Source organism: Oncorhynchus kisutch, linkage group LG8 (assembly GCF_002021735.2).
Source record: "Oncorhynchus kisutch isolate 150728-3 linkage group LG8, Okis_V2, whole genome shotgun sequence".
Taxonomy (NCBI): domain Eukaryota; kingdom Metazoa; phylum Chordata; class Actinopteri; order Salmoniformes; family Salmonidae; genus Oncorhynchus; species Oncorhynchus kisutch.
The window spans coordinates 36999701-37018272 of record NC_034181.2 but is presented as its reverse complement, the minus strand read 5'-3'; the positions used below and the strand labels follow the sequence as shown (position 1 = coordinate 37018272).

Below are 18572 nucleotides of genomic sequence, written 5' to 3'. Positions count from 1 at the left end.
TTCATTCTTATTCTCTGGTTGGAATGATTTTCAAGATATATGTAAACAACATTCTAAAGATTGATTCAGTACATCATTTGACATCTTTCTACTGACTGTTACGGGACTTTTGGACATTTCGTCACGTTATAGTGGACGCTCTTTGTGACTTTGGAATTGTTTACCAAATGCGCTAACCAAAGTAGCTAATTGGACATAAATAAAGGACATTTTCGAACAAATCAAGCATTTATTGTAGACCTGGGATTCCTAGGACTGCATTCTGATGAAGTTCATCAAAGGTAAGGAAACATTTATCATGTATTTTCTGGTTTCTTTTGACTCCAACATGGCTTCTAATTTGGCTACTGTTCTGAGCTCCGTCTCAGATTATTGCATGGTGTGCTTTTTCCGTAAACGTATTTTGAAATCTGACACAGCGGTTGCATTAAGGAGAGGTATATCTATAATTCCATGTCTATAACTTGTATTATCATCTACATTTATGATGAGTATTTCTGTTGAAACGATGTGGCTATGCAAAATCACCTGATGTTTTTGGAACTAATGAATCTAATACGCCAATGTAAATTCAGATTTTTTAAAATATAAATATGAACTTTATCAAACAAAACATGCATGTATTGTGTAACATGAAGTCCTATGAGTGTCATCTGATGAAGATAATTCAAGGTTAGTGATTCATTTTCTCTATTTCTTCTTTTTGTGAATGCTATAATTCGCTGGAAAATGGCTGTGTTTGTGGTTTGGTGGAGACCTAACATAATCGTTTGTAGTGCTTTCGCTGAAAAGCCTATTTGAAATTGGATACTTTGGTGGGATTAACAACAAGATTAACTTTAAAATGATATAAGACACATGTATGTTTTAGGAATTGTAATTATTAGATTTCTGTGGTTTGAATTTGGCGCCCTCTATTTTCACTGGTAGTTGTCATATCCATCCCATTAGCGGGATTACAGCCATAACAAGTTAATGTACCTTTAGTTGTTCTACAAAGTTTGGGCTATATGTTTAGATGATTTTTAATACATTGTAAGGCTGCATGAGGCAACTTTAATGATGATTTGAAAAAATTTGCTTGAAAGGCATGAGCTCTGCTTTGTTTGTTGCAGGCTGTACACACTTTATCAGTCTCTCATTCACAATTTGACAAGCACTTGATAATGCTTCGAATTTCCTGGCGGCATCACCTGTGTGTGACCGTAATGCACCCTAAAAAAATCCATGCCTTTTGCCATTCTCGGAAGCACCTCTCACTCACATGGTTCTCCATCACATGATCGGATCATTCTCACAGGCTACAAGTGAAGACAGACACTTCGTGGATGCAACTGCGTGTGTCCTTATTCAATTCCAAGGTGTATAATGAAGATATTGGAAGAACTGTCCACATTTACTTTTCTTCAGCCAACAAGATGAGTAGGCCTAACGAACAGCAAATGCACTAGCTTATGTCAATATTATCCCCCATAGTACAAATGTTAACCTATTCTACTCTGTGCGAGAAATAAATATTCCAAACATAGTCTGGGAAAGATGTGGGATGCGATAGATCCCATATTAATACAACCACTAGCATAAGAAAAACTCATTTTTTTTCGCAATGAGGCTGACGCAAGAGATCAGAATGTTTAACTTAAAATGTGATAAACTATTAGGCTATATCTTCACATTATAAGCGCAGCAATGCGCACACTGCAGTGGGCTATAAGCGCGAATGTTTCATTAGCAGGAAAACACCATTGTCAAAAGTGACAAATGTCAAATGTGATTACGCATGTGATGCTTTTTTATAAAGGTGCATTTCTATGGTGAAAGTGATCTTCCCCGAACTTGAAACTCATGCGCTGCTTATGTATGCCAGATAGGCTCTACACCCATTGTAAAGGTGATTAATGTGCTTCATTTGAAGAAGTTATTTTTCCACTTTAGTTGTGATACAAACCATATCAAAACATATAAACCTATGGGCTAGGCTAAATGAGGTGTGCAATTATGATTAGAAGAAGTTGCAAAAAAAGGCGTTGTTTCTTTCCTTATGCTGGGCATAATTCACAAGTGATAATCTATAATTCACAAGTGATAGGCTAATATTGTCACCCATCAGACTATTCTTGATGTAATCTTGACGTAATCTCTTGATGTAATATATACAGTGCATTCGGAAAGTATTCCTTGACTTTTTACACATTTTCTTATTCTAAAATGGATTAAATACTGTAGTTTTTTTCCTCATCAATGTACACTCTATACCTCCCAATGACAAAACGAAAATAGTGTTTTAGAAATTTTAGCAAATGTATTGAAAACAAAAAACTGAAATATCACATTTACATAAGTTTTTTTTTTAAAGGGAAGGGGTCTCAATATTTTCCGAATGCACTGTATGTGTGAAATTTGTTTTGATTTATAATGGACCCTTAATCATGCACCTGTCTTGAAACAGGGGCAGGGGAAATTACATGTTACGCTATCCCATGGTTCATTTTCATGCCAGCCAGGTAGGCTATACTCCTGTTGTATGCAATGTGCTTAATATTAGGAAAGTTGAGAAATAAATATAGTAGGCCTTGCCTATAGAAAGCTGATGAGATCCTCCTCTTTTTAGTAGAGGCCATCACTCTGTTTCTGGCTCAATTGAATAGCCTATAGAAATGTTGCACAACATGAGCTCATGGGCTCTCATGAAGTGTTTGATTTTTGATTACATTTGCATTGATGTCAGAGTGATTAGAGGGACAGTAGAGTGCTGAACAAGGCAGTGGGCAAGTTTGGTAAGCTACTAAAGACCATCAGCAGCATCAGAGCTTGGAGAATCCTAATTAGCGTGACTAAACGGTGACAAGGAATGTGACTGCCTTCATAACTCGTGACCGTGGGTGTGGCGGTAATATGGTCACCGCAACAGCCCTCCTGTCAGCCAATCCTGGTTGGTTGAGTGTGTCACAAGCCTTGGAAGAAAGAGGCCAACTGGAAATCCAGGGAAACAATTATTTGACATCAAAGAAGTCGGCAACATCCCCCCTGCCCCGCCTTTCCAGGCTTTCAGCAACAAAACAGCTATTGAGTAATCAGATCCCAATCCGAAGACAGACCTACTTTAAAATCACTGCTCCACATTTTGTGGAGAATAAGCACACTGTCTTCCCAATAGAGCCATTCAATATTTCATGTTGTTATACAATCATTTCCTTTTTAATGATTGTGACTCTTATGCAAATGTCACAGGCTGTGATTTGTTGGAGACCTTGAGTCTGTCCCTAACATGAATCAGCCCCATGACTCATCCTTCCCCATCCAGCAGGTTCCAAGTGTACTGGAGTCTCTGTCTCTGTCTAATAATGTATCCAGGGTGCACTGGAAACTGAGACCGTACCACAACCCATACACTCCGTAACCAGTTCACATGTCACGATTAAATCTTCTCTCACAGCAGTCCTTTTTCACAACAGATGACACAACACATAGTCAATCTTCGCTCCACTGGGGAAAAAAACATTGAGATCACTGTCTTTGAGATGCATTGTATTGCCATAGTGAATAACATAGTGATCCATTTTTTACATTTAGCTTTTGAGTCATATAGCAGACGCTCTTATCCAGAGCGACTTACAATTAGTGCATTCAACTTAACTTCTTCGATATAGGGGGCGCTCTTTTAATTTTTGGATAAGAAAACGTTCCCGTTTTAAACAAGATATTTTGTCACGAAAAGATGCTCGACTATGCATATAATTGACAGCTTTGGAAAGAAAACACTCTGACGTTTCCAAAACTGCAAAGATATTATCTGTGAGTGCCACAGAACTGATGCTACAGGCGAAACCAAGATGAAATTTCAAACAGGAAATGGCCCAGATTTTGAAGGCGCTGTGTTCCAATGTCTCCTTATATGGCTGTGAATGCGCCAGGAATGAGCCTACACTTTCTGTCATTTCCCCAAGGTGTCTGCAGCATTGTGACGTATTTGTAGGCATATCATTGGAAGATTGACCATGAGAGACTACATTTACCAGGTGCCCGCTTGGTGTGCTCCGTCGAAATTATTGCGTAATCTCCAGCTGCGTGCATTTTTCCATTTGCTTCAGAGGAGAAACCCAACTGCCACGAATGATTTATCATCGAATGGATATGTGAAAAACACCTTGAGGATTGATTCTAAACAACGTTTGCCATGTTTCTGTCAATATTATGGAGTTAATTTGGAAAAAAGTTTGGCGTTGTAATGACTGAATTTTCAGGGTTTTTTCTTAGCCAAACGTGATGAACAAAACGGAGCGATTTCTCCTACACAAATAATATTTTTGGAAAAACTGAACATTTGCTATCTAACTGAGAGTCTCCTCATTGAAAACATCTGAATTGTTTTTGTGAAAATGTTGCCTGCTGAATGCTAGGCTTAATGCTATGCTAGCTATCAATACTCTTACACAAATGCTTGTGTAGCTATGGTTGAAAAGCATATTTTGAAAATCTGAGATGACAGTGTTGTAAACAAAAGGCTAAGCTTGTAAGCCAAAGTATTTATTTCATTTCATTTGCGATTTTCATGAATAGTTAACGTAGCGTTATGGTAATGAGCTTGAGGCTATGATTACGCTCCCGGATACGGGATTGCTCGACGCAAGAAGTTAAGATAGCTGGGAAAGAGAACAACATATCAGAGTCGTAGCGAGCATATTTTCACTCAATAAAGTAGTTATCAGCAAAGTCAGGGCTAGCAGGAACATATAACATTTTTTGGTGGGGTGGGGGTTCAGCGATCCCTCATGCTTGAGTCTGAAATCGGCATTGTTGTCAGTGCGATATCACAGGCAAATGTTATGTATCGGGTGAACTCACGTTATAGAGGATGTCCACCCATCCCTCCATGGTGATGCACTGGAAGACAGTCAGAATAGCAAAGAGGATGTTGTCGAAGTTGGTGATGCCGTAGTTGGGGCCGATCCAGTATTCCTGACACACAGTGCCATTCTCACAGGTCCTCGCTGGAGCCTCCATACCACAGGGGAACTCTGCTGCCTGCTCACCTGAGACACACACACAAACACACACACACAAACACGCGCAGGTACACACACAGAGGAATGTACGTTACATTGCATTTAAGTAACTTAGCAGACACTCTTATTCAGAGTAGTGACTGCATACATTTAGTATTGTATCTCTTAACAGGGCCATTTCTGATACAAGACCCAAGATGTGGCCATCCTCCTTTCCCTGAGAGGGGACTTCTTAACCTTAGCAAAAATGAAAACTCAAAATCACATGTTTATGCAACTGCTTTAAACGCTGGTTAGTAGCTACGGGTCTTTGTAAAGTTAGTGTACCTTTTATTGGGTCATGGCTAGAATGTAATACTCCGTTCGCTAAATGGCAGCGAGACAACAGCAGCAGTACTGCAAGCATAGACAAACATGCACGCATACTGGCATGCATACATGTAAAAGAAGTGGGTCATTGAACTACACTAGCGTGATGAGACCTAAAAACGTGCCTTAGCTCCCAGAACTATACTGTAGGCTTTACCTCAGCACATACTTAATTTTATATCAACTCTAAATATGCAAGTTCTTGCAGTTACACAAAGTGACTAAGATTTCATAGCGATGTGCATTGTGCATACCTGTATCAGTACTGAAGCAGGTCCGGTGGAACTTGCCCATGTAAAAGTCCAGGCCGATGATGGCGAACATGAGGATAGCAAAGAAGAGCAGCATACCGATCTGCAGCAGAGGCACCATGGCTTTCATGATGGACTTCAGAACCACCTGAAGACCTGAGATAGAGCACGTTTTCACTTCACTCCCTCCCATGTTATAGTATTAATGTTGGTCATGGGAGAGACCCCAAATGGCTCTTTAAGTTCCTCTGTTTAAAATGTCCTGTTATCCAAATGACATATGACTTACATAACCCAAAAGGTAATGTATAACTAGATATTTTAATGCTTGGATGACAAACCTACAAGAATAAACACATCCAAACAGAACATTGTTGTTGTTTTTTCCCCCAGTGATTCCAGAGTCATTGTACTTACTAGGGATTCCAGACACCAGTTTCAGTGGCCTCAGGACCCGTACTGCCCTCAGAGTTCTCAAGTCAAAGTCTGCTCCCACTGTAGCCAGCATCCTGTTAACAAACAAACAACAACAGACCTGGAGATGAACAATCAGACTGACAATACTACAATCTGTGCAACCATCCATCATAAACACACATCGTATCATTGACATTATGAAGGATTGAGGGAAGTCAAGATCATCAATAGCAAATCTCCAAACATTGCATTCCTGATGAATAAACAGGAATTATTAGCTTGTGAGTGTACAACTTTCTCCAGCATTCATGATGAACTTGCATGTGATATAAATCTAAATGTCTCTGAAAATGAGGTCCTACGTTTTGTATTACCTAAAACTACAGGGGTTATCATGTGCTGTGTGTCTGACACTCGTGTGTTAATTGAGTATCGGCAGGGCTGATTTAGAATACATAACTACAGCATCTTACACATCTACAGGGACAGAGAGACCGTGTGGAGAATGCGAATGACTTCATATGGACGTTGATATGCAGAGGGGGCACTGACACAGAGAAAGTGGATAGCAGCACAGTACACATGACTTCAGATGTCCACTTTCCCTGTAGGTTTCAGGAGAACTCTTATTCAAATGTGTGGTGCTCCACTCCCTGGTGGCCAGTTTCAGGCTGAGCCGGTGAAAAGCAGCAGCATTTCCTCATTCTCCTGGGCGTCTGACTGCATAATCAAGACACTTCTGCCTAAAACTTCACCCCCATCGTTAGAGGATCTGACTGCACTTTCACAGTCTCACGGAGGAGAGGAGCAGAAAGGGGAGAGAGGAGAGCAGAAAGAGGCTGGCGGGGAGAGAAAGGGTGGCGTGGAGAGAGGTAGGAGGGGAAGGAGGAGGAGAAGAGAAAAGGAGGAGGGGAGAGAGAAAGGGGATATGCATTAGCTTCACAGCCTGTCCAATCAGCCCACAGCTTCTTCCTCTTGCAGAATGCTATTGTGGAAATGGAGCTGGCCTGTGGAGAGCAGCTCCACCTCCAATAGTCTGGTCCAGGGGGACAGACAGACAGGCCAGAGCAGCATCATGTTACTGAGGCTGACGAGTGTTATTGTACACCCACTATCTAATCCACTGGCTGGGCAGAGGCACAGACTGGGGTCTGGGGAGGTGCTGCACTGAAATTAGTGGTATAATCTCTGCACTGAGAGCAGGAGGGGGAGACAAAGAGGGAGACAAAGAGGGAGACAAAGAGGGAGGGAGGGAGGGAGGGAGGGAGGGAGGGAGGGAGGGAGGGAGGGAGGGAGGGAGGGAGGGAGGGAGGGAGGGAGGGAGGGAGGGAGGGAGGGAGGGAGGGAGGGAGGGAGGGAGGGAGGGAGGGAGGGCAGAAAGCATAAGGGGGAGATTGTGTTGTTGTAATTGCAAAAGACAGGTTTGAGGATTACCTAAAAGGATTACCTAAATCACTGTTTCTAGAATTTTACAGTCATGTATTCTTCATATGACCCAGAATCATACACATTGCTTTGTGATCACAGTAAAATGTATGCCAGATTCGTAATCTACTGTACGCCACAAAGATTTGATATCCCCAGGATATAGGCTAACATAAGGAAAGTAGAAGGAGTCTCTGCAGGGTGAGGCAACCAATAATTGTTGTGGTTCAACTGATATTCTTTTTCCTTTCTACGGGATCTTAATTAATCACAGCCTACTTACAGTATATACTCCCAGCTGGGATTACCTTCATTAGAAAGGAAAGAATGAGGAAATGAAGTGACTCAAATTTTCCCCACATCAACTAGTGCGTATCAGACTGTAAGTAATATACAGTACGTTGGCAGAGGGCTATAATTTCCTGCTTTTGTCTATCCCAGTGAGATAACCCTGTCTCCCATCATGATCTGCCATGCTATTCTAATGTTCCAGACTGCAGCTGGCATTCTGAAATATACATCACTTACTGTATCCTCAGTGAAATGAGCACTCTGCTTCTCTCTCTCCCTGCCTGCCTCTCTCCCTGCCTCTCTGCTTGCCTGCCTCCCTCCCTGCCTCTCTGCTTCCCTGCCTCCCTCCCTGCCTATCTGCTGGCCTGCCTCCCTCCCTGCCTCTATGCTTGCCTGCCACCCTCTCTGCCTCTCTGCTTGCCTGCCTCCCTCCCTGCCTCTCTGCTTGCCTCCCTCCCTGCCTCTCTGCTTGCCTGCCTCCCTCCCTGCCTCTCTGCTTGCCTGCCTGCCTCCCTCCCTGCCTCTCTGCTTCCCTGCCTCCATCCCTGCCTCTCTGCTTGCCTGCCTCCCTCCCTGCCTCTCTGCTTGCCTGCCTCACTCCCTGCCTCTCTGCTTGCCTGCCTCCCTCCCTGCCTCTCTGCTTGCCAGCCTCTCTCCCTGCCTCTCTGCTTGCCTGCCTCCCTCCCTGGCTCTCTGCTTGCCTGCCTCCCTCCCTGCCTCTCTGCTTGCCTGCCTCCCTCCCTGCCTCTCTGCTTGCCTGCCTCCCTCCCTGCCTCTCTGCTTGCCTGCCTCTCTCCCTGCCTCTCTGCTTGCCTGCCTCCCTCCCTGCCTCTCTGCTTGCCTGCCTCCCTCCCTGCCTCTCTGCTTGCCTGCCTCCCTCCCTCCCTGCCTCTCTGCTTGCCTGCCTCCCAACCTGCCGTTGTTTATCCCTACAGAAAAAAAGAGAAAGCCTCAGGTCCTCGTACATGCTCCTGACTGAACCAGTCTCAACATGAGGCAAAACTCTGCATACAAATACAGATCAGATGATGTCCTCGTTTTCTGGGCTTATATTTTAGCTTTATAATATACTCCTTTAACACTACCAAAATAGGGATAGAGATACAAATAGAGATACAAAATGATGACAATTCAAAACCGAATGGAATTCAGTTACACAGAGGAGATATTGGCAAACCAATTATCTGGGTTACATTTAGTTTTTTCAAGCTCCTGGAACGAAGTGATGGGAAAGCTAACTATGGACTGGATTGGCTGGAGTTCAACACTAACCCAACCAGGACCTGTCTGCATCTGACATCACTGGGTTTTAAACCCAGGCTGTGTCACTGCTTCAGTCACCAGAAAGGAAAGAACAGGTGTGTTTTCCATCTCCAACGTGGCCAGTATTGCTCAGATGAGGAGGCCCACATTGGACGGCTCCCAGTGGCCTTTAATAAGGCTGGTCAGAGACTTTCTCTGCCATCTCTTTATCCCACATAGCCCTGGCAGCAGACAGAGCAGACAGCGGGGTCACAGTGAGGGCACTGAACACGCAGGCATCTGCTATAGGACTATAGTTAAGGGACTAGAGCATTAACATGTTACCCCAACATTGCAGAGTGAGACTATAAAACACTAGTCCCTTAAGTATACACTGAGTGTACAAAACATTAAGGACACCTGCTTTGTCCATGACATAGACTGACCAGGTGAATCCACGTGCAAGATATACTTCCCTTATTGATGTCACTGATGGGTAGGAGACAGGTTAATAAAGAAGGAGTTTTAAGCCTTGAGACAATTGAGATATGGATTGTATATGTGCGCCATTATTCAGAAGGTGAATGGGCAAGACAAAATATTGAAGTGTCTTTGAACAGGGTGTGGAAGTAGGTGTGTCAAGACCTGCAACGCTGCTGGGTTTTTCACGCTCAACAGTTTGCCGTGTGTATCAAGAATAGTCCACCACCAAAAGGACATCCAGCCAACTTGACACAATGGGCCAGCATCCCTGTGGAAAGCTTTTGACACCTTGTAGAGGCCATGCGCTGATGAATTGAGGCTGTTCTGAGGCCAAAAATAAAAGGGGGGGGGGGGGGGGTGCAACTCAATATTAGGAAGTTGTCCTCAATGTTTTGTACACTCAGTGTAGGTCTACACTAAGCTGCTGTAAGAGGTATATATCAGATGTCCTTCTTCAGTAGGAATATGGAGGCTACATTGTTAGTCAACTTACTTTCCATTCAATTAACTGCATTGACAATAGGTAAGCAGGTTTCTAAATGAATGGCCGTACGCCCCAAAATGCAGAAAATACTCATTTAACATTTACCTCATTATGTCATCGTAGTTTTCCTCTCGGCTGCGATACCTAAATGATGTAACTATTTCCTGTTGGCGATGGCATGTATGTGACTAACCATGCCTGTGTCCTGGGATTTCATCTCTGCAGCACTGATAATGCATCCATCCAAGCATTGTATACCATGTCTTTGCATCATTGCTGTTTCTATAGTGCCTCAGCTCTTTGAGACGGAATTCGTTTGTTGTTGTTTTCACATCACACCTAAGCGTTGTGTGTGTGAAGGGATTGTGGCGCTCTGTGGAACATGCTGCATTATCTTGTCCCTCCTCACCAAACAACAGCTGGCCAATGCAGGAGAAAAACCCCATCTCCATCCCAGCACCACGAGATGAGTTACTTAATGGACCTTCAGATAGTGGAGAAACATCATCCTCTCTGTTTTCAATAGCAGAGCTAGCATCTGCTAGGACTGCTAGTATGGCTGGGGCGGCAGGGTAGCCTAGTGGTTAGAGTGTTGGACTAGTAACTGAAAAGTTGCAGGTTCAAATCCCCAAGGTACAAATCTGTCGTTCTGCCCCTGAACAAGACAGTTAACCCACTGTTCCTAGGCTGTCGTTGAAAATAAGAATTTGCTCTTGCCTAGTTAAATAAATGGCTACTTTATGACTAAATAAACTACCAACACTTTAACCTGTGTTATTATTGTATGGTTGTTTTTGTTCTGTATTCTTTCCAAAAAATAATTTGGCAAATGAATGCAAGTAAACAAACAACATGTGGAACATAGCATCGCACAGTGACTGTAGCTGATAAGCCTGAATAATGAAATGAATCATTTTGAAAATTGCTAGATAATTCTTTAGGGGACATAGAAGCACACTGCAATGTAGCGAAGGCATTTATCATATCCTATGCCTGGGGGAGCTGTATAATGTGTTTTGCTCCTCGCATACATAAACTCAGCTGACATGAAAGAGTCTAGAAGTCAAACACATTAGCTTGATTATCAATTAGTCAACCATGTTTGTTTACAGGCACCTCCCAGGAAAAGACTGTGAAGAGAATCTAATTCCGCTGCTCCAAAGGCAGGGAAATATAGTAGACAACTAACTCAGTTAGAAGCTCTGTCTAGAGTAACACATCCATGTGGAGTGTAAGTGATACAGCATGCCAGGGTTGCAGTATAAGGCATAACAGGGGGGATATTTCTGCTCACATATTCTACTAAAACACAAGCCCAGGCGTAACACAACCAGCCATGTTAGGTGTAAGTGATGCAAGATCCCAGGGGTGCAGTATTTTTCAGAACATGGAGAATTCTGAGCCAGGCTTTATTGGGAATACTTCTCTGCTCACATGTTCTCTGGTTCTACCTCACTGACAGGCAAGTAGCAGCATATCAGACATACCCTGTCTATCTGTCTGTCTGCATGCCTGTCTGTCTGGCTGACTGTACAGTATGGGATGTGATCTCTTATGAGGCTTAGCAGCATAATGACCTGCCTCCCCCTCCTGTTCTGTAAATGACAGGCGGAACCATGTGAGGGGCCTGATAGGGACGGGTGAGAGAGAGGGGAAACACAGCAGTCATTGGACTCTGAGGAGAACACATTCATTTCAGCCCTGAGAGGACTAGTACAACACAATGTGCCTTTCACGATTAGGATCAAGCAAACAGGTCAGAACCTTCTACGTACTTTGGTTTGTATGAGAGCGAATGGAGGGTTGTTCAACCTCAAAAGAAACGGGGGTATTGACACCCACCGTCTCAGATTGTGCTGAAATCATTTCTGTAGTTAGAAACATATAAGATTAGCATTCTTGAAACATTTTGTTAAAATATAATTTGATCTCAGGTAAATTAAGTTAATTGATGTCACCCAAATGGACTATTTTAATTCATAAGATTAATATAATCTTCAATAAATATAGTACCAGACATCCGATTTGGACCATAATTCTTCCTGCCAATGAGTAAGACATGAGGATTTCAATAAAATGATCAAAAACCACCCACGGACACCCCACACCCCACACCAATCCCACCCGAACAACCAGTATACAGTATCAGTTCTCTGACAAGAAGTACAGAGCTGCGGCTTGGAGTATTACTTCTTCATCGTTTGTAATTTATTCCCTGTGATTCTGGTGATGTTTTTTCCCTCCTATTCAAAGAAATTGCCAATTGGAGTCGTTTGCATTATTTACCATCAATTTGTGTAAAAGTACCAGGTTCTGCCCACGAGATGCCGCTCTTCCTGCTAACCCTTTTATAAATGTTTCTGGTCTCGTGTTTATTAAATGGATCACAACATTTTCTTTGCAACTTTGGGTAAAAAACCAATAGCTTTTGCTCATGATAAAATAAATTGTGTGGCCAACCTCACACTAGAAGCCAGTCCTTCATGAAAGCAATTTAGTTTGCTCTCTCAGAGAGCTTCCAGTTGTTTGACTATTCAACGAGAGTTGTGTTGAAGGATCAGGTTTCTGAGAGAAGGACCAACTGAATTGCTTTCATGGAGGACTAGCTTGACTATTGTAAATAGTGAACATGAAAAATAGCTTAACCGCCTCAGTCCATCAAACACTAAGGGAAAGACTTCAGTGCAAAAGGCACTTCAGACACTGTGCACGCAAAAAGTCAGTCCAGAGTACTCCTTTACAAAAGCCCATCAACTCCCAGTGAAGTGCTTGAGCAGATGTTAATGGCTATGTCCACAGAACAATGCAATGCTTCTCAACTCCATCAGTCTCAAGCATGAACAAACGGTCCATCGTCACTGTCATGGCCAGGAAAGGGGAGGATCCAAAGCACTCATCAAAACATCCACTGACAGGTGAATGTGAAGGGGTTTTTCATAGGGACACCAAGCTCTCCAATCATAAACAAATTATGTCAGATGACGGCAGAAGATGAAATTGTGCAATGCCAGCATATTTTGCAATGACTCTAATGCAGTAAATGTGAGAGGGAGGTTTTAGAGAATTGACACAGCCACTGCTATGTCATTTATTAACCTTCTCCAGCTGATGAATTATACATTTTTCCGATGACTGCCTGGGTGTGTAGTGGGCTCTTACTGAAAATACTACCTGGGTGTGTAGTGGGCTCTTACTGAAAATACTGCGTGGGTGTGTAGTGGGCTCTTACTGAACATACTACCTGGGTGTGTAGTGGGCTCTTACTGAACATACTACCTGGGTGTGTAGTGGGCTCTTACTGAACATACTGCCTGGGTCTGTCGTGGGCTCTTACTGAACATACTACCTGGGTGTGTAGTGGGCTCTTACTGAACATACTACCTGGGTGTGTAGTGGGCTCTTACTGAACATACTGCCTGGGTCTGTCGTGGGCTCTTACTGAACATACTACCTGGGTGTGTAGTGGGCTCTTGCTGAACATACTGCCTGGGTCTGTCGTGGGCTCTTACTGAACATACTGCGTGGGTGTGTAGTGGGCACTTGCTGAGTACACTGTATGTGTGTGTTGCAATGTTCCTACGCCTTTTTTTAGGCATTTAGTAAATTTCAGATCTGTTGAGCGCAAACCTGAATGTCGTGAGAAGTCTGTGCAACCTCCAGCGCTCGTTTACTTCGAACACTGAGGCTATACCCACTTTAAGTTACATTTTCAGAAAGTGTTAAAGTATTCTACTGTGGCTATTTGATCACAATGTAGGCCTACCAGAATGGCCTACCATTCAAAGTAATGGAGAAAATGTGTCCCATAACATTTGAACATGGAAATAGCTGTTGTATCATTCTGCCTACAGTAGCAGTCTATGTGTGGTGTTCACTGTAGGCCTACCAGTGGAGGCTTCTCAGAGGAGGAAGGGGAAGACCATCCTCCTTATTGAATTTCATAAAAATGTACATTTTATTTTATTTATTTTTTAAGTTACCCTTTTTAGATAAAACTATACTAAATATAGCCTCAACAGCACTCTGTAGAGTAGCACCATGGTGTAGTTGAAGGACATCTAGCTTCCATCCTCCTCTGGGTACATTGACTTCAATACAAAACCTAGAAGGCTCATGGTTCTCACCCCCTTCCATAGACTTACACAGTAATTATGACAACTTCTAGAGGACGTCATCCAACCTATCAGAGCTGACGAGTGGCTCAATGCTATGGATAATGGCAAGTTTGTGGATGTACTATTTTTAGATTTCAGTGCAGCATTTGATTAAGTGGATCGTGAAGTAATTTTGACAAAATTAATGCATTCTGGTTTTAAGGAGGTAGCATTGAATTGGGTACAGTCATATCTAACTGACAGGAAACAGTCCACCTATATCAATGGCTAATTTTCTCCCCCTCATGTGTTAAACTGTGGAATACCGCAGGGCAGCTGCCTTGGGTCACTTCTTTATTTAATATATACCACCGACCTTCCCTATGCCTTAGCTGAAACTCAAGCTACTATATTTGCAGATGATACTACAATTTATGAAGCAAGACAATCGGTTCAACAGGTACAGCAAGCTTTTCAAGGAGATTTGGAGAATATTAGGGAGTGGGTTTGCCAAAACAAACTTGTTTTAAATACCAGGAAAACCAACCTGTTATATGTTCCAATAGGAAAAGGCCAAAACAGCATGGGATACAATTAAGTATGGGAGTGCAAACTATTGGGAGTGCAGCTAGACAACTGCTTATCATAGTCGTCTCAAATAACTAATCTATGTAAAAAAATATATATACATTAAAACAGCATGCATAATCAGAAGGATAGCTAAATATTTACCAGGAAAAATTCTTCAGCAAATAACACAAGCATTAATTGAGAGTCAGGTGAACTACTATTCTGTGGTCTGGGGAAATGCATCATCAAGTGAAGTTAGGAGGCTGCAGAATGCACAGAATAAAGCAGCAAGGATTGTTTTAAGGTGGAGATATGGTTCTTCTGTTGCAGTCATGCGCAATGTTCTTGGTTGGTCATCAATCGATAAGATCATTGTAAAAAAACATGCTTATTTTATTTCATAATATACATAATTTAAAACGGCCAAGTTCCATTCACAACGGTATTCAGTTGGTAAGACACTAGGAATAGGTTGTCCACCATCTATGCGTTATCAAGACAGAAAAGAGAAATATGCAAAAGAACATTTCGATTTAGAGTAATAAACAAATGTAATAAATTAACTGAGCAAACCAGAAACCTTTCAATATATACATTTAAACATTATTTTAAAACGATTTAAATATAACACATAGAAATGTTGTGGGACTATAGTAGATGAAGAATCAATATTTTTTTAGATTGAGTAGTTATTGGGTCATTATGTTAGTATATTATGTATGTTTGTAATAGTGTGTTATATGTGGAAATGTGTTCGTATTATAAATTCTATTTTAATGTTTAAGGACTCTTGGAAGATTTGTCCAAATGGGGACAAAAAGAGATCTAAATAAAATCAAATAAAATCAGAGCTCTAGCAGCATGAACTGACATGTCTAGTACTGAACGCATAAGCTACAGCTAGCTAGCTCTGCAGTGCATGAAATGTGGTGAGTAGTTGACTCAAGAGAAAAATGCAATAGTTTAACAGTTAACAAATTAATTTAATCAAAAAGCAAGCAAAATAATCACTTTCACTTACGTAGCTAGCAAATACAGCTAGCTCGTTTAGCCTACTGAAACACCCTGCTCAAACAGAGGGATGCTATGTTAGCTAGTTGGCTATACTATGCAACACAACACTGGAACTTTTGAAGTCAAGGTAAGCTTTTGGTTTTAATAATTTATTGCCACCAGGGTCCGCCGGTGTAACTGCTATACTGCTTACTGACAATAAACTGTAACGTTACTGCATGATTGTACCAGGTTTACTAACGTGTTAGTTCTATTAGCTATATTGACTATGACGTTACTTTAGCTAAAATGGTGACAACGATGTAGGCTGTGTGTAGGATGAAAGGGCATAGATGGGAGAAGGAATACAATGCGGCTGCTATGAAAGTGAATTGTGTTGATGTGTAATCAGGGGTGTATTCATTCCGCCAATTCTGTTGAAAAATATTTCTTAAATGGAAGCAAACGGGGATAAGCAGACCTGAATTTGTCCAATAGAAAATCTATTTTCCAACTGGTCTAATATTTACACTCTAGATCAGCTAGATCAAATCAAATTATATTAGTCACATGCACCGAATACAACAGGTGGAGACCTTACAGTGAAACGCGCTCCTAACCAACAATGCAGTTAAAAAAATATATATAGATAAGAATAAGAGATAAAAGTAACAAGTAAATAAAGAGCAGCAGTGAAATAACAACAGTGAGACTATATACAGGGGTGTACCGATACAGAGTCAATGTGCAGGGGCACTGGTTATTTGAGGTAGTATGTACATGTAGGTAGAGTTATTAAAGTGAGTATGCATAGATGACAACAGAGAGTAGCAGTGGTGTGAAGGCGGGGGCACTGCAAATAGTCTGGGTAGCCATCTGACAAGATGTTCAGGGGTCTTATGGCTTGGGGGAAGAAGCTGTTTAGAAGCCTCTTGGACCTAAACATGGCGCTCCAGTACCGCTTTCCATGCGGTAGCAGAGAGAACAGTATATGACTAGGATGGCTGGAGTCTTTGACAATTATTAGGGCCTTCCTCTGACACTGCCTGGTATAGAGGTCCTGGATGGCAGGAAGCTTGGCCCCAGTGATGTACTGAGCTGTTCGCACTACCCTATGTAGTGCCTTGCGGTGGGAGGCCGAGCAGTTGCCATACCAGGCAGTGATGCAAACAGTCAGAATGCTCTTGATGGTGTAGCTGTAGAACCTTTTGAGGGTCTGAGGACCCATGCCAAATCTTTTCAGTCTTCTGAGGGGGAATAGGTTTTGTCGTGCCCTCTTCACGACTGTCTTGGTGTTCTTGGACCATGTTAGTTTGTTGGAACTTGAAGCTCTCAACCTGCTCCACTGCAGCCCCATCAATGAGAATGGGGGCGTGCTCGGTCGTTTTTTTCCTGTAGTCCACAATCATCTCCTTTGTCTTGATCATGTTGATGGAGAGGTAGTTGTCCTGGCACCACACGGTGCCTCCTCCCTGTAGTCTGTCTCGTCGTTGTCGGTGACCAATGTCGTGTCATCTGCTGGTGTTGCAGTCGTGCTTGGCCGTGCAGTCATGAGTGAACAGGGAGTACGGGAGGGGACTGAGCACGCACCCCTGAGGGGCCTCTGTGTTGAGGATCAGCATGGCGGATGTGTTGTTACCTAACTAGGATCCAGTTGAAGAGGGAGGTGTTTAGTCCCAGGGTCCTTAGCTTATTGATGAGCTTTGAGGGCACTATGGTGTTGAACGCTGAGCTGCATTCTCACATAGGTGTTCCTTTTGTCCAGGTGGGAAAGGGCAGTGTGAAGTGCAATGGAGATTGCATCATCTGTGGATCTGTTGGGGTGGTATGCAAATTGGAGTGGTCTTGGGTTTCTGGGATGATGGCGTTGATGTGAGCCATGACCAGCCTTTCAAGGCATTTTATGGCTACAGACGTGAGTGCTACGGGTTGGTAGTCATTTAGGCAGGTTACCTTAGTGTTCTTGGGTACAGGGACTATGGTGGCCTGCTTAAAACATGTTGGTATTACAGACTCGGACAGGGAGAGGTTGAAAATGTCAGTGAAGACACTTGCCAGTTGGTCAGCGCATGCTCGCAGTACACGTTCTGGTAATCTGTCTGTCCCTGCGGCCTTAAGAATGTTGACTTGTTTAAAGGTCTTACTCACATTGGCGTCGGAGAGCGTGATCACACAGTCTTCCGGAGCAGCCGGTGCTCTAATGCATGTTTCAGTGTTATTTGCCTCAAAGCGAACATAGAAGTATTTTAGCTCATCTGGTAGGCTTGTGTCACTGGGCAGCTCGCGGTTGTGTTACCCCTCGTAGTCTGTAATTGTTTGCAAGCCCTGCCACATCCGACGAGCGTCAGAGCCGGTGTAGTACTACTTGATCTAAGTCTGTATTGATGCTTTGCCTGTTGATGGTTCGTCGGAGGGCATAGCGGTATTTCTTATAAGATTCCGGGTTAGAGTCCCACTCCTTGAAAGCAGCAGTTCTAGCCAGTTCTCTGCCTGTAATCCATGGCTTCTAGTTGGGGTATGTACTGTGGGGACGACGTCATCGATGCACTAATTGATGAAGCCAATGACTGATGTGGTGTACTACTCAATGCCATCGGAGGAATCCCGGAACATATTCTACTCTGTGCTAGCAAAACCGTGCTGTAGCTTAGCATCTGCCTCATCTGACCACTTTTTTATTGATCTAGTCACTGGTGCTTCCTGCTTTAATTTTCGCTTGTAAGCAGGAATCAAGAGGATAGAATTATAGTCAGATTTGAATGGATTTAAGTTTCCCTGCATTAAAGTCCCCGGTTACTTGGAACGCCATCTCTGGGTGAGCATTTTCTTGTTTTCTTATGGCGGAATACAGCTCCTTCAATTTTTATTTTTATTTCACCTTTATATAACCAGGTAGGCTAGTTGAGAACAAGTTCTCATTTACAACTGCGACCTGGCCAAGATAAAG

General features: G+C 42.7%; 1 protein-coding gene across 1 annotated transcript in view; it reads right to left on the bottom strand.

Annotated features, from left to right (window-relative positions):
• LOC109895754 (voltage-dependent N-type calcium channel subunit alpha-1B) overlaps window positions 1-18572 on the bottom strand; it is a 139378-nt gene that overhangs the window by 92498 nt on the left and 28308 nt on the right. Inside the window, exons 4-6 of the mRNA XM_031830253.1 lie at window positions 6044-6135; window positions 5630-5782; window positions 4846-5033 (exon numbers count right to left, since the gene is read on the bottom strand). Of these exons, the coding sequence (XP_031686113.1) occupies window positions 4846-5033; window positions 5630-5782; window positions 6044-6135 (433 nt within the window). The remainder of the gene's footprint in view (window positions 1-4845; window positions 5034-5629; window positions 5783-6043; window positions 6136-18572) is intronic.